At 44.1% G+C, this 15,785-nt stretch overlaps 1 protein-coding gene across 4 annotated transcripts in view; it reads right to left on the bottom strand.

Annotated features, from left to right (window-relative positions):
- The window catches only part of LOC138581337 (F-box/LRR-repeat protein 21-like), a 150,326-nt gene extending 136,465 nt beyond the window's left edge, over positions 1–13,861 (bottom strand). For 3 of the 4 annotated variants that reach the window (XM_069652598.1, XM_069652599.1, XM_069652601.1), the window contains exon 1: positions 13,700–13,861. In XM_069652598.1, the coding sequence (XP_069508699.1) occupies positions 13,700–13,856 (157 nt within the window). In that variant the 5' untranslated portion in view covers positions 13,857–13,861. The remainder of the gene's footprint in view (positions 1–13,699) is intronic. The other variant, XM_069652602.1, reaches the window with a different exon arrangement.
- Positions 13,862–15,785: the final 1,924 nt, after the last annotated feature.

Genomic DNA, 15,785 nt, shown 5'->3' with positions numbered 1-15,785 from the left:
TCCTCTCGACCCTTAGTGGCTACAATCACTCATTCAAGGCAGCAGTATGGCATCTGACAGGAGCCAAGAATATTGGGAGGAATATGAGGGGCAGGAGGAGGAGCTGTAAGAAGAAGACAGATATTTATCTCTCAGTTTTAAGAAAGTACTTGGGGACTCCCTTGCCAGAGCTGTAGCTTAGGGAGTACAACCCATTCAAGAGAGACTGTTGGCTCTCGAAAATATTTTGGGCAATAATGCTGGCTTCCAAGAAGATACTGAGGAGGGGACCTCCACAAAGCCGGTGGAAGAATCTAATAGGGGGTGTAAAGTAGTCTGGAAGAGGAAGCACTCTTCTACCCCCTTGGGCTCAAGTAAAGGGACTAGAGAGAAGCCCCTGGAGGCAGCTGATGCATTTCTCAGATTAAAAGACGCCTTCCTGGCCAGATCAGCTATGCCCAGCCTCCCCCCCTACTCCAGGGGAAGAAAATATAGGGGATGCTGTGTCCTCATCCGGAGAGTTCGATCAGGAGGAGGAGGAGGACGTTCAAAGCATGGATAAGGTACTAGACTACCCGAAAGCAGGTACCCTTCGAGCCAGCACAGTCGAGTGTCCCCCGGAGGACGATACTTCGGATAGGTTCGAACAGACGCAATCCACCATCCGAGGTCCACTGAATGGACCCTGTCACCTAGAGTGGCTATCTATATGGCTCAAAAGATAAGGAAGCCTTTAGAGAAGGAAACACAGTTTCGATTTAGAGCTGTGTGCCCCAGGTCAGAGCTCAAAGGCAAAGCATCAGAGACGCTCGAACAAGACCCCAAAATGCTCTCTTTCGTTTCAAAGGCAAGCAAGGACCTCAGGAAGGGTATGGATCACGCTTGGAGGTCTTGTCAGGACAAGGTGCTCGACCTAACAGGCCCCATAGCCAAAATGATGGAATTGGCCGAAAGATCCAAGGACACAGGAGAGCCGGTAGACCCCAACATTCTCGCACGCTGGGCACAAAGTGCTGTTTGCCTGCTCGGGAACGCTAACTCAGCTTTATCAGCAGAGAGAAGGAAGTCCATGTTGATTAAGATAGACGCCAAACTAGGGGATCTAGCTTCGTACGAAGCGGGAGAAGGCTCCCAAGCTCTTCTATCTGGCGACACCTTTGTCAAAGAAATGAGTAGGTCTGTGGGGACCTACGCAGCGCTAAAGAAGGCACAGGCTTTGGTTAAAAAAGTATTTCCCGGGCGAGTTTTTGCCGGGGCCGGTCGATTCAGAGGCCGTTCGACCGGCCGCTTCAACTCGAACAGAAAGCTCCAAGGACCAAGTGCCCAATACTGGGAGTCACGTCAGCAGGACGCGTTCTTCCCGAACAGAGGTAGAAGCTTCAGAGGAAGAAGAGGTAGAGGCTACTTCAGGCACCAGAATAATACCTCAGGTGAGAGAGCCCAATGCGAATTACCCACCAGTAGGAGGCAGGACAGGTCTATTTATGCACAATTGGTGACAGCTTTCGTCAGACGCTAGGGTCCTCCAGACAGCTTAGGGGTATCACCTAGATTTCATGAGCTTGCCCATGCAGGAAAGACCCCCGCCAGGCATTATCTGCTCAGAGGAGGAGAGGAATCTATTAGGCACAGAGATTCAGGCGCTAGTGGACAAGCAAGCCATAGTAAGAGCCCAGCACAATTCACAAGGTTTCTTAAGCAATATGTTTTTAGTGCACAGAAAGGGGAAGGTGCGTCCGGTAATCAATTTGAAAGAATTGAACAGCTGGCTAGTTTACAAACACTTCAAGATGGAGGCAATCCATCTTTTGGCCGACCTGCTCAGAAAGGAGGATTGGCTAGTACGATTAGATCTGAAAGATGCGTATCTGACAGTTCCCATAGCACCACAGTGTCGGTACTTCCTACAGTTCACATGGAGGGAGCAGACATGGCAGTTCAAGACGCTTCCATTCGGCCTCGCCTCTGCCCCGTGGGTGTTCACCAAACTGATGAGACCTCTCGCGGCGGCGTTGAGAGATGAGGGACTAAGAACTATCATATATCTAGACGATATTCTTTTTATGGCCGAAGACAAACAGAGGCTGCTTCAGCAAGTCCAGTGGGTCATGTCCCTGATATCAGAGCTAGGATTCCTGATAAATCACAAGAAGTCAGCCCTGTCTCCCTGCAGAAGAATATAATTCCTAGGCTTTACGATAGACACAGGAAAAGCCACCTTAGAGCTACCTATGACAAAGATCAGATCTAAAAAAGAGATTTGAGAGTGACACTAAAGAAGATGGTTATATACGCTTCGGAATCCAGCCAGGATAGTTGGCTTACTAGCAGCCTCGATCCAGGCGATTTTCCCAGGTCCCCTTCATTAAAGAGCTCTTCAGAGACTCAAGATAAGATACCTACACAAAGGGTGGAGATACCACCAGTTAGTTACGCTAGATCAGGAGAGCAGAGCAGACATCCAATGGTTGCTCAGCAACATGGAAGCCTGAAACGGGCGTTCAATATTCGGGAACAGACCGGAGATTATTATAGAGTCAGACACCACCAGGTCAGGCTGGGGAGCAAGATGAGGCCTAGTGGAGACAGGGGGCAAATGGTCACGAGAAGAATTAGCTTTACATATCAATTGCCTGGAACTGTTAGCGGGTTCCTTCCCGATTCAGGCTTTCTCCAGAGGGAGAGCGAAATGTTCCATCTCACTCAGAATGGACAATATATCGGCAGTTCGATATATCAACAAGTTAGGAGGAACGAAGTCCAAGATGCTGGCAGAACTAGCCAAGGATTTTTGGCACTTTTTCCTAGAGAAAGAGCTAGAAGTCAAAGCAGAATATCTTCCAGGGACGAAGAACGAGGTAGCAGACTGGAACTCCCAGTACCTGACAGATTCGAGCGACTGGATGTTGCACACATCGGTCTTCGAAAGGTTACAGCAGAAGTGGGGGCCGTTCAACTCAGATCTGTATGCGTCGAGGCTAAACTCACAACTCCCCAAGTATTTCAGCTGGAGGCCAGATCCGGGAGTGACAGGGACGGATGCTTTCCTTCACTGCTGGAAAGATCACATCCATTATGCCTTTCACCCCTTTGTGATTCTAGTGAGGGCACTAGCAAAGGTCCGCAGAGACAAGGCTGAACAAGTCTTAGTCGCAAGCCTGGTTTCCAGTTCTGATCGAACTTTCTACGGATTTCCCGCAGAAGATTGCCCACAGAGCAGATCTTCTAGTGGATCTGAAAGGCATGCCTCATCCCCTGATCCTAGACAACAGCCTCAAACTGATATCGTGCAGAGTTTCAGGCACAGATGGTGCTTGTCAGGCCTTTCAGAAGAAGCCGCAGAGCTTATCAAAGTATTATGGGCACCCTCTACAATCCGGAGCTATAATTCCGCATGGCAAGCCTGGGAGTTATGGTGCAGGGGGAGGGGTGTTTCTCCCTTTTCAGCTCCTATAGAGTACATATTGAATTTCCTAGCGTCCCTTTCAACTACCGGGAAAGCTTTCAGGACAGTTGGAGTATATAGATCAGCCATATCAGCAGGGCACGAGTTAGTAGATGGACAGCCAATAGGGGAACACCCAGCGGTAGTTCGGCTGATAAAGGGTATCAAGATGACAAAGCCCCCGGGACTAGGTACTTAGTATTGTGGGATGTCAACAAAGTACTACACCTATACGAGCAATGGCCAAGGAACGATCTGTTGTCAAAAAGGCAGTTATCCGGGAAACTAGCTACTCTACTCTGTTTGGTTTCTTGTAGAAGGGTATCCGACGTGAAGGCTCTAGAGAAAGGAAGGGATAGCCTTTAACATTGCGCAGCGAACTAAGACAAATTCTAAGGTGATATCTTACCCTTATTTTCCTAGCAATAGTAAGCTTTGTGTGGCCAAATGCATCAAATGTTACGAGGCATAGACTGCAGCAGTGAGACCACACAGCATAACGCAATTGCTCACAGCGTGCAGGAAGCCTTTTAAAGCTGTGGCATCAGCTACTATAGCTAGATGGGTGAAAGAGTTTATGGAACAAGCATGCATAGACATTTCTGTCTTCGGAGCGCACTCGGCAAGAGGATCTATGGCTTCAGGAGCTTTTGCAGCCGGAGTTCCACTGCAGGAGATTCTGAGGGCAGCAGATTGGTCTAGTGACTCAGTTTTCAGAACGTTCTACTTCAAGCCCGTAGAAAATATTGCTATGGCTGTAGTTCAGAGCTTTGAACAAGCATAATGCTCGTCTCCGCTCTTGTCATTGAATGAAGATTGCCAAAGCGCTTAGCGCAGGAAGTCTTGATTCTATTAAAGACACGGAGGCGAGTATTATCCCTCCCTGAGGGAATTTCGCTAATGGATTAATGTAAGATATGTAAATCTAACACTTTGCTTGCAGGCACAGAGATGATGAGTTCAGAGAAATCCCCTCCCTAATGGGTTATGTCTCTCTTTTACTTAAAGGGAAGAGCAGAAAAACTCTCGAGAGTAGTTATGAAGACAAGACAGAGCTGGAGGCAAGAGGAGAGAAAGGCAGGCAGCAAGGTTTTCAGCAGCGGCCTAGGATCTATGTCAAGTTACATGAGAATTAATCATCAAAAAAGAAGAGGAAGGCACCTGTACTCAAAGGTATTTTATACCAGCAGGAGGGCTCTCATTGGAGGGCAAGACTGAGGCAGGGACTACCGATGGCAGAGAGCCTCATGGGATTTGTAGTAGGACTCATGATGAGGATATGTTTGCACTCAGATGTTTATGAAAGGTTTATTATTAAAAAAAAGAATGATGAAAAGTATATGAAAAAAGAAATAAAATAATGGTTATATTTGAATTGCTGTGTTTGGTAGTAAAAAAGAAGAATAAGCATAATGCTTGCCTCCGTGTCTTTAATAGAATCAAGACTCCCTGCGCTAAGCGCTTTGGCAATCTTCATTGACCATGGGCTAATTGAATATTTTCTGCAAAATCCCACTGGACCTCAGTACAATTGTCTATCATAGGAATAAATGAGTACAGTTGTGCCTGAGGTTTCTGTAGTTTCCTTAAGATTTCAAATGTTTTTTTGTGTAGTTATCCGATATCTCAATTAGTGAATTAAAAAAGTAGTTTTGTGTCTCATGCATCTCACTCCAATATAATTTGGCCAAAGATGTCCAAATGGTCCTATTTTCCTCCATTCTATCTTTCTCCCAAATACATTCACCTATCCTCTTTTCCTGTTTTCTATTGGTTAGGGCCAAAGTATACCAATTATGGTTGCTGGATCGTTCTCTAATTTTCTTAGATTTCATAGGAGCGACTTGCTCTACTAAGTTATTGGGTTTACGGCCCGTCGAACGTGCATTTATGGCTTGATGGGATTACACCAGAATAATTCTGAGTCCAAATAACCAGACAAACTCAAGAAGATGGCAAGTTACTGCTTTATTAACAATGATCTAAAACAGGGAGGTTACAACGAACATCAACAGATGTACATTTAGTCTTTCAATGATTTCTACTAAAAATACAATGTATACACTTCATTATGTGTCAGAGTGACGTCATGCTATGTGGCAATAGTGAAAAACCTATCAGGGGTGGGGATTGGTTAAGGGAAACATATAGATATTCAATCATATATGATTGTTACTGGCTGTCTGATATCAGGTGGACAATTTATGCCTACCTCTTCATACTTGTCATTTTAAGACAAATCAAATACACAATGTTGCATTGATCTCTCAAACTATAAGGTCCTTCGTTATATGAACGAATACAATTGGTTGGCATGCTTGTGCCAAGTCTGGAACATTTTGTTCATTTAGCAGCACGTAAGCCAAGACCCAGTTGCAGGGAAATAGGACACGAAGCTACCTCACCACACAATCACCCATGCGTTCTGCCATGAAATTGTCTTTGTACTTGGCCTTGCAGAGTATTCTCATCCTAGGAATGCACAGGAGTGAGGGCACTCGCTATCGTGCCCGGAACTCCAAGTTCGAACTCTATTTCCATTCTTGAATCACGTGACAAGAGACCACAATTATGTTCATTCTGCAAGCTTTTAAATGCTTTAATTAATTAAAACTTGGCATCCTTTCTGTTCTTTCTTGCACCTTAACGTGAGAGGATTCATTCTCCAGACACTCGTTCTTCTTCAGAGTAGATAGCTGACCTTGACTTCTTAGTTCTTGACTCCAGGCCAGACAGCCTTGCCACGCAACTCCTCAAACCTGCTATTGTACTGCTACACAGCTTTTTGGTAATTCTCAATGATTCCTTGACTTATTATTTCATGATACCAATGTCCAGTTTCTATACAGTGGCGGCTATGCCTGCATTCTATTTGCTACTTATAGCTAGCCTACATTATGACTTGATCTACCTTGCGTTTCAGCATCAGTACATTCTTCATGCTTCTGTTTTCTGCAGCACTTTACTATTGTGTAGTCTTCTTCTTTTCCACTTTGATAGTTCACTGGATGCTTTACTCTGTCATGTTTCCTCTAGTATCCATACATCATCTTCCTTCCGTATCTCAGGATATCGTGCATACTTTCTTATGACATCATCAGTTAATCTTCTTAGCTCTTTCCCATATTCCTTGAGGGAGTTCCTATTGTAGGCTGTCATCAACTCAAGGATACATTCGATATTGTCATCTCAATGGATACCTTCTTCCATATGCTCGCTGTAATATTGGTGCAGTAGCTGAAGTTAGACAGGGCATGGCCTCATGACTCCAATACAGGGAAGATAGAGGGGTAGGATCTCCTGTGGATGTATACGTCTGCTCCCCTACATTATACAGAAATGTGACATAATTCACTGCTAGCATATGTGGTAGGTCGGTATCAGATGTAGCCTACATTAACCGGGTCATACAGCCTTCCAAGTCACGTTTGTAGATTTCATTCACATTCCTACTGGTAACATTTATAAACTCATTATTTTTCTGTCATAACTTGATGGGTAGCTTGACCTTAAATTTAACAACAAAATGGTCTGACCATACACATGGCATAACTTCCAAGGAACTTAAATGCAAATTCCTGGTTGCCACCCAGTCTAGTACATTACCCTTGTTGTGGGTAGGTTTTTTACTGTGAATACTAATGTCCATATTCGAAGCGACTGCTCTAGAAGCATATTTTTGAGCCTCAAAACATAACCTAGCCATCTATTGAAGTCTCCCAGTATGATGATGGAACTATTTGGCTTATTCAAAGGGGGTAAGATGTTGGCTATTTCTTCACAAAAGGTTAGGTATCTCATTGGGTGTTCGGTATACCAGAATTATTTTAATACAATGATTGGGGGACGGAGTCATCTTCCAATGTAACATTTCACAAGCCTCACAGGCAATTTGGACCTGGAAGAAACTAAGCTCTTGCCTAGCTAAACCCTCCTCCCCCCCTTTGTTACTCTCCCTGTTTTTGCCCCAAAAATGTATAGCCCTCTGGTCCTTTAAAAATGTTTCCATAATGCACATGACATCCACCTGATTATCTGTGCTATAATTACGAATGTTGGTGGCCTGTTTGTCCATCAAACGAGCATTGAAGAGTGTGATGTTTAAAGTTGGTTTCCTACCATTACTTTATTTGTATTCATACTTAGAGGTGTTTTATCTGTTGATATATTATGTGTCTGGATCCAAAGTGTGTCTGTATCCAAAGTATTTTCAAAGAGCATACCTGAGTACATAGAAACCCCCTTAAGAAAGCATAAAAAACAAGCTCTACTGGTTGATGGCCAAGGATTACAATGTACAAAAACCTCAAGCCCTGGTTAAACCTTAAAACTCGGTATCCACTTCCAAGATGCTTTTTCAAGGTTTGGCGTAAGCAAGTGTGTTTTATTACTTCCCGGTCCCAGACATGGTACTCCGGGCACCCTTACTATGCATACATGCATAGTAAATGAAGCCTTTTATATGGCAGAAATTGCATAAAATAACAGTCAATGATTCAGCCAACACATACAAGGAGCAATGCAGCTTGTCAAGCCAAACTGGTATTCTGCTTCCCACCAACCCTTACCTTTGCTGTAACAATTCATTTGGTTAGAGTGCCAAAACCAAAATGGAACCAAGAGAAGAACCTAGATTGATTATAATGAAGGATCATGTTTTTTCAAAATGACCTATCCACAATCTTGAGGCTGGGCTGAAGTGAACAAGTGCATGCCAATAAAATATCCTGGCTAATCTTGTTTGTTTGTTTGTTTCTTTCTTTATTTGATAATGCACACCAAACCTTCGGGTATCTGGGTGCAGCAAATACAAGAATATTTAAGCTTAGTTACAACATCATTGATGAGTACAGACATAGAGTATTTACATTGCATGCAGTAGGAAACATAATGTGGTAGGTAGTACAGGCACAGTGCAGACATGGCGTTAGTAGTATCATACATAAGGAAACGCAGCGTGTGTCTTAACAAAGGGTCTGGGTGTCCTAAGTGCGGAGCGATGTCTAGATGTCCTTAGAGTGGAGCCAATTCAGTAGGTTGCATCTGAATCTAGCATATGGCTGTTCCACTCTGAGGGCCGTAGGGAGGGAGTTCCAGGAGAGGGAGAGGGCCGCTAGGACAGGGAAGCTGCCTCCACCAGCTTTGGCGACTCTCAATCTCAGAATATCAACGCAGAGATGGTTAGATGGTCTAGTGTTATGTGAGGAGGTTTTCCTGGTCACTCTAGCAGAGAGATAGGGGGGTGCAGCATTATTCAGGCATTTGAAGGTGAGGGAAACTGTTTTAACCAGTGCTCATCTCTTCTGAAGTTGGATATGTGTTCTCTTTGGGGTATGTTCAACGCTGCTCTCAGGGCGCTGTTTTGTAATATTTGGATTTTGTTTAGTATTTTTTGTTAGCACCTACATAGAGGGCATTACAATAGTCTAGTTTCGACATTACTAATGCATTGGCAAGCGTTATGAAGCTGGCTTCGGATAAGAAGGGTCTACAGGCCCTAATCAGTTTACAAGTATACGCTGTAGATGAGGCCATGGAGCTAACTTGTTTGTTCAGTGAAAGTGTAGAGTCAATGTAAAAACCTAAAGTTTTTACCTCAGTTACTACTTTGATATTGTTGCCGTCGATATTGAAGGCTGAGTAGTTGGGGCTAAGTTTCTTTAGGTTGGAGTCAGAACCAAGGATCAGAATCCCGGTTTTGTCGTCATTCAGGCAGAGGCCATGTGAGGCCATCCATGCCTGAATGATGAGCTATATGCTGTTTACCAGAGCTGTGTCTTTCACAAAGTTGCCTGAAAGGGGTATGTGGATCTGACCGTCATCAGCATAGTAAGTGTATGTGATGTCCAGCCTGTCAAGTTTGTCGATGAGTGGCTTAATAAAGATATGATACATTTTCGGTGAGATGCATGAACCTTGTGGAACATCACCAGTGATTGGGATTGGGTCTGCTGAGGCTGAGGGGGGAAAACACTCTCATCGTATGGTTGGCTAGGAAGGATTGTACCCAGGCTATGTCATCACTCGAGAAATGTGCAGCTTACGCTAGGTGTTTGCATAACACTGCATGATCCACCAGGTCGAATGCTGCAGATAGGTCGAGGAGGAGTAGCATAGCTGTTTTACCATTGTCCTTCAAATCGTCGATTTGTGTCTTTAGGTCAATCAGGGCCGTTTCAGTCCTGTGTTGTGGTCAGAAACAGGATTTGGCATGATCCTAGTAAGAGATTGGCCTCAAGGAAGCTTTGGATTTGGAGGTAGGCTACTCTAGCAATAATTTTGAGGAGGAATGGGACCATCGTAATGGGTCTGTAATTGGTGGGGTTGGCTGGATCAAGGGTCTGTTTCTTGAGGAGTGGTAACACCCAAGATTCATTGAGGTTGATAGGGACAGAGCATGAATTGAAGGAAGCGCTGATTAGCTTGGAGATAAAGGGTGCTAGATCTCTGGCTGCATCCTTAATTATTTGTGCTGGGCAGCTGTCTCCCTGGCAGTTGGAGGGTTTCAGTGATAGTATAACCTTTTCCGTTTCCAGTATGGAAATATTTGTGAATCTGAAGGGTGTAACACTATTTGGAATAACAGTAGGTGGGGTGGGGTGCATCTCAGTAGAGCACAATGAGGCTTTTTTATTTGCTATTTTAGACTGCAGGGTGACTATTTTATTGGAAAGAGCATTTTGGGTGCTGGTGCACCATTGTTTGTCTTTTGGGATATTATCTGTGGGTGGAATTGGATTTTCCATTTCGCGCAGAATGGAGAAAAGCTCCTTGGTATTGGAGTTAGCCTTCGTAATTCTTTCATTAAATGTATTTCGCTTCGTGAGGATAATTTCTTTCTTGTACAGGTTTGCGAAGTCGGTTAGTAGGGTTTTGTTCTTAACTGTGGGTGAATGTCGCCAGATGGCTTGGAGTTTCCTCTTTTGAAGTCTTAGCTCTTTTAGTTGGGATGTAAACCAGGTGTTGAGGTATGACTTTAGTTTGCTTTTGCGTAGTTTGACTGGCGCAATAAAGTCGAGGGCCTTAGTTATAGTGTTATTGAAGGTCTCTAATAGTGCATAGGGGTCTGGATTGTTGGTATTAGAAAAGAGGGTAGGTAAGAGGAGAGAGAGTAATTTTTCAGAAGTGATGTCTTTTTTACTTCTGGTTGGTAGAAGAGGAGCTATGTCAATATGTTTTGATTTTTATGGCTCTAAGGAGGAGGAGAAACGAATGAGGTGGTGATCAGTCCAGTGTTGAGGGGTTCTTTTGGTAATGGTGGTGGAACAGTTCAGGTTGGCCACCCAGTCTAGTGTCCGCCCTTTAGTTAGTGGGGCTGTCTAAGTAGGGAGAGATTTGTGAATCACTGACACCAGTAAACGCATAGTCATGTATATGTTGTATCCTATTTTAGAAACAGATATACAAAAAAGACAATGGCAACAGTTATGCTTGCTTCTCTAGCCTCTTTTCTAAATTTAGGCTGGGAACACCATGTATTCTTTCATGTGATTTTAGGTCTGACAAGAGAGTGCATGCTCTCTGCCAACCTATTGCGGGTACATATTTATATGGAACCCGGTTGCTCCATTGATTGATGGGTGCTTAATGTATAAGTATGAGAGCTCCCTAAGTTAGTGGGGCTGTCTAAGTAGAGAGAGATTTGTGAAACATTCTCTTAAAAGCATGTTCTGTTTCCCTTGTGCTTGGGTTGTTGAAGTGTTTTTCACTTTAGCCCTGTTTTATATTGTGCTTGAGTTATGTTCATAGTGTTGTTGTTGAGCATAACTGTCTGTTTTTGTGTAGTCAAAATTAATATAAGCAAAGTTCCCAAATCCCAATCAACAATGGCCACTATTGGCCAAGCAAACTCTGCAGGTTTCCTTTATTTGAGCAGTTATTTAGTGATGCCAAGCAGGGATGAGAGCCGACATGGCACAGAGTAGCTGTGGAATAGTCTCCATTAATTATATTTATTTAGGCACTCCCATTCCTTTCCTGTCTTCCCACCTCATACCAGGGGTCGCAACATGTACGTGTCCACGATACCATTTCCATTATAAAATGTGTAATGCTTCCCTCGTATAAGGCTACATTTCTGCTGGTTGACTTGTGCCCCTGAGAGGAGGGGGGGGGGCGGGGGGGGGGGGGGGGGGGGGGGGGGGTGTGTGTGTGTGTGTGTGTGTGTGTGTGTGTGTGTGTGTGTGTGTGTGTGTGTGTGTGTGTGTGTGTGTGTGTGTGTGTGTGTGTGTGTGTGTGTGTGTGTGTGTGTGTGTGTGTGTGTGTGTGTGTGTGTGTGTGTGTGTGTGTGTGTGTGTGTGTGTGTGTGTGTGTGTGTGTGTGTGTGTGTGTGTGTGTGTGTGTGTGTGTTATGTACAATTTAGTCATGCTAAATGATACCCACACCACTAAATTATAATGTTGTGAAATTCAGTACTCAGTCAAGTTGATGTGCTCACACCCAGTACTGTGTAGTAGCTACGTGTGGGTGTTGGTGTCTTGCGCCAATAATCACGCAAAACTAAAATGTTGTTAGCAACTGTTTCACTTCCATTTCTAAAATGTTTGTAAAGGCCATCATGTTCTACCATTTCTCGCTGCTCTCCACTCTTGATTGGTCTTGCAGTTTCCCAAGTCTTCCCACTTTGTTTTACGTATAATTCCTCCATGCATCTGCTTTTTAGATTCTCTAGCCATGACTCTATTTCTACTTTGCACGCCTTTCTCCACTGGCTTCCTTTGCTTACCTTTCCATGTTCTCTGCCTTGTCTCTATGGGTGCTCATGGCCTAGCTCCCCACAGACATTGCTTGACTCATATCTCTCTATAGGCCTTCAGGCTCTCTTTAGTCACAATCTCATAACATTCCTGCAGTCCTACACCTCCATGCGCTTGATCTGGTGTCTGCTCCTTCTCTCTCGGCTCCTAAACACTGGAACCAATCACCACTCTCTATTAGAGCCGTAGATTCCGTTTCTCGTATTCTCTGGGAATTAAAGGAACCTTTGCTCTCAATCTTTGCTTTGTAGTTCACAGATTTCTATAAAACGTTTACGTTGGTAATTATGTACCAACCTACTTCGTTCAGCACTATATATCTTCATTATAAATACCCCCAAAAATAAGGAAACATACTTTTCTTTTTGTTGCACATGTATCATGATGCGCAGAGAACATATGCATTTTTGATAGTATCTTGTCTGGTTCTCTTAGCTCCGTTTTGAGAGGAAATCAGAGCACGTGCCAGAGTATAAGACCCATAGCAAATCCAATGAACTTCTGCTGACTGGGGGTATGACAGAGCCTTTGTTAAATGGGCTTGAGTAAGAAATACCGGTTGGTCACATTTGTATCCATCTTATTTAATACACCTGGGGACTCGTTTCAGCAACCTTTGAAGCCACCTGGTACATCCATGTGGATTGTAAGGGCCAGGATGCAACTCGGAAGAGCTGAATGATGTTATGGTCAAAGCACGGTGCTCTGTTCGGCTATTCCTGCTCCCCATCAAAAATCCCCGCGCATCTCAGCGTGAACTCACGAATGCATATATCGGTAAAAAAAAAAAAAAAAAAAACGTGGCGCCTTGCAGAATGAGTCACTCCCTTGACCTGGTTTTAAATCTGCAAGTCACTGCCTCAACTACACCTACACGATGCAAGAGTATTGACTGCCATGAAAGGTCTCCATAACAACACACTGTTCACGAAATAGTGTTGCTTCACATTTTTTTTCTCATAAAATGGAATTCTTACCTGGTGTATTTGTTGAGAGGGGCTGATTTTGGTTGCGTTAAAGTCAGCACCTAACAGCAAATCTGTGAAGTTGCACACAGGCATGTTAGAGTTTTGAAGTGCATCTCTAGGCGAAAGCTTTGCAAGAAGTCTGGCAGATGTGGTACCCCAAAGCAGACTAGACGCCAACATCCCCACCTACACGATTGGGTTTATCCTTCACACTCCCCCGCACTCCCCACACTCACACACACACACATTCTTCCAAAAACACGTCACGGGTGCATACGTTGAGCCAGCAAATCCGTGTGTCCCCCTGAGGGACACATTCTCTAACTAGTGCTCTGGGCCGTAATACCCTCACGTTTCGGTTTGTGCGTCACACATGTTGCGAGCACGTTCTCGATCTCCTGAGGGTAATGGCGGTATTGCTCACACAGAGGTTAATTGGATCGACATGTAATGTACTTTTCAAAACAGTGCCTCTTTTCGGCTCCCTTTCCTCCTCCTGTAAAAGTCTCCTGCTTTAAAATCAGTGACAGTTAACAGAGTGATAACTCACCTAGGTCCTTGGCGATTTCGCTGTTTACAGTGAATTTGGCCGCGGGTTGAAAAGCTGGAGAGCTCAGAGTCGTCTTCTCCCGAGGACTGCTTCTCCAAGTACGCCAGGTGTTTTGATGAAACCATCCACAAATAGCCGCACTACGCACCTGTGTCATCTCTCTCTCTCTTTCTTCCTTTGCCCCTCCCTTCCGTCCTCTTCTTCCAGCCTCTTACAGAATGTAGGTCAGTGTGCCTTGTCAGCAAAGAGCTGGCTAGGATCCCAGGGAATAACAAGGTAAACAGACAGTGAGCGCAGCCACATGTGAGCTCACAGAACCATGGCACCAAGACCCACTCAGAAATAACCCGCCTGCTTGGATCACATGGCCATTCGAATCAGGAAAGGTGACTAAAATTCGCTCAGATTTTCGCTAATAGGTGTAGTCAAAACAAATATAATAGTACACAAAGAAGCTCATTGTGGCTACTGTGACTGAAAGGTGTAAAATCCTTGAGTAAGGCTTTAACGTCTTTAAATCACGCCAGGCCACATATTCAGTCATTTGTATGGTGGAGTGGCGGAGCGAAACTCAAGTTGCTTTTTCCGCCACCTCCTTCCTCGCTTGCATACAAATGCTCCACTATCTGCGCAGGCATGGGTTTTTATGCCGACGCAAATGCTGGAGATCCCTATGGTTACCACCTGCTTTGATAGGGGTCCATTGTACAAGCGCAAGCATGGCAGGTAGCGTGTACAATTGCAATGAAATGCTGCCCAGCATGCAAGCATGTCAGGGAGGGTTGTATTTCAATTGGGAACACTGCTTACCATGCATCCATGGTAAGCAGTGTACCCAGTTGAAATGAAATGAAACCTTCCCCGACGTGCGAGTATGTCAGTCAGGGAAGGTTTAATTTCATTTGTGAGCCCCGCTTGCCATGCGAGCATGGCAAGCGGTGCTCACAAAGAAATGTAAACACTGCCTTACTTGCCAGCATCCCAAGTATCGTTTACTGGACTGCGTAGTGCAAATATGAGGGGCAAAAGGTGGCATACACCCTTGTATGCCGGCCTTAGCGTTTTACATTTTCACCCAGCAGTATAAATGACGAAAATTGGGCGGTGTGGAGCCGCTTACATTACAGTGTAAATGTAATGGCTCCCTGCCGTCAAATTAATAATTTACCGAACATGAGCACCAAACTATTCTTACATCTGTCCACTAACAAATTGGCATTTGGAGTAAAACAACGGTAGACATAACACTCCAACCAATGACAGCAGGCTATAATAAAATTTGTTTTATCAGAGGGCCGCCTAGAAAGCATCTATGTTAATATATTTGTAAAATAACATTTGAACAATAAATACAATATTTCACGAAAGGTGTACATAATCCAGAGTAGAGGGCTCAGATGAGCGGCCTCACAGAATGCAAACGTGCTCCATCATACAGGAAACCCATTGGCAGCAAGAATAAAACTACACATACCATAGAATAGCGATTGGATGAACATTAGACGCTATCAGGAAGGAGTCAGCATCCAGAAAACTGAGATTAAAAGAGGGACATGGTTTTCAAGTAGTGTTGACAGTAAAGAGCAAAGAAATAATACAGTTGTGGTGTGCAATAGATCAATGCTCACAGTTATAGAGGAAGCAACACAGTAGCCAGTGAAACCATGAGTATGGCACTTTTGAAGATCCTTCCCTCAGAACGAAATCACTATGAAGGGTGACAATTCTGAAAGGTTTAGGGACTGGCAATTTTGACAGGTTGGGCAGCATGAGATTAAATGAAATGCTCAAGATGACACATTGTTTAAGAGTAGACACTGAGATTTGTGCCCACTCTGCAATTTCTGCTCTTTAACATTTTCTTTTCCAGTTATTACCATGAACTAAAATAAGCCCGTTTTGTAGATCTGACTTGGAAAATACACAAATCACATGACCAAACATGACCATTTTTAAAAAGAAAATTTCATAGAAGCCTACTAGAAAAAAGTACCCATTCTCCAAAAAGGTTCTGTGGACAGACATGACGACACTCTCATCAATTGTTGAAAATCAATGATTCCGTAGGTCGCTGTTCCGATTCGCT

This window comes from Ambystoma mexicanum, chromosome 3p (genome assembly GCF_040938575.1).
Source record: "Ambystoma mexicanum isolate Mex_15411 chromosome 3p, UKY_AmexF1_1, whole genome shotgun sequence".
In the NCBI taxonomy this organism is placed as follows: Eukaryota; Metazoa; Chordata; class Amphibia; order Caudata; family Ambystomatidae; genus Ambystoma; species Ambystoma mexicanum.
This window is presented reverse-complemented; position numbering and strand designations above follow the sequence as displayed.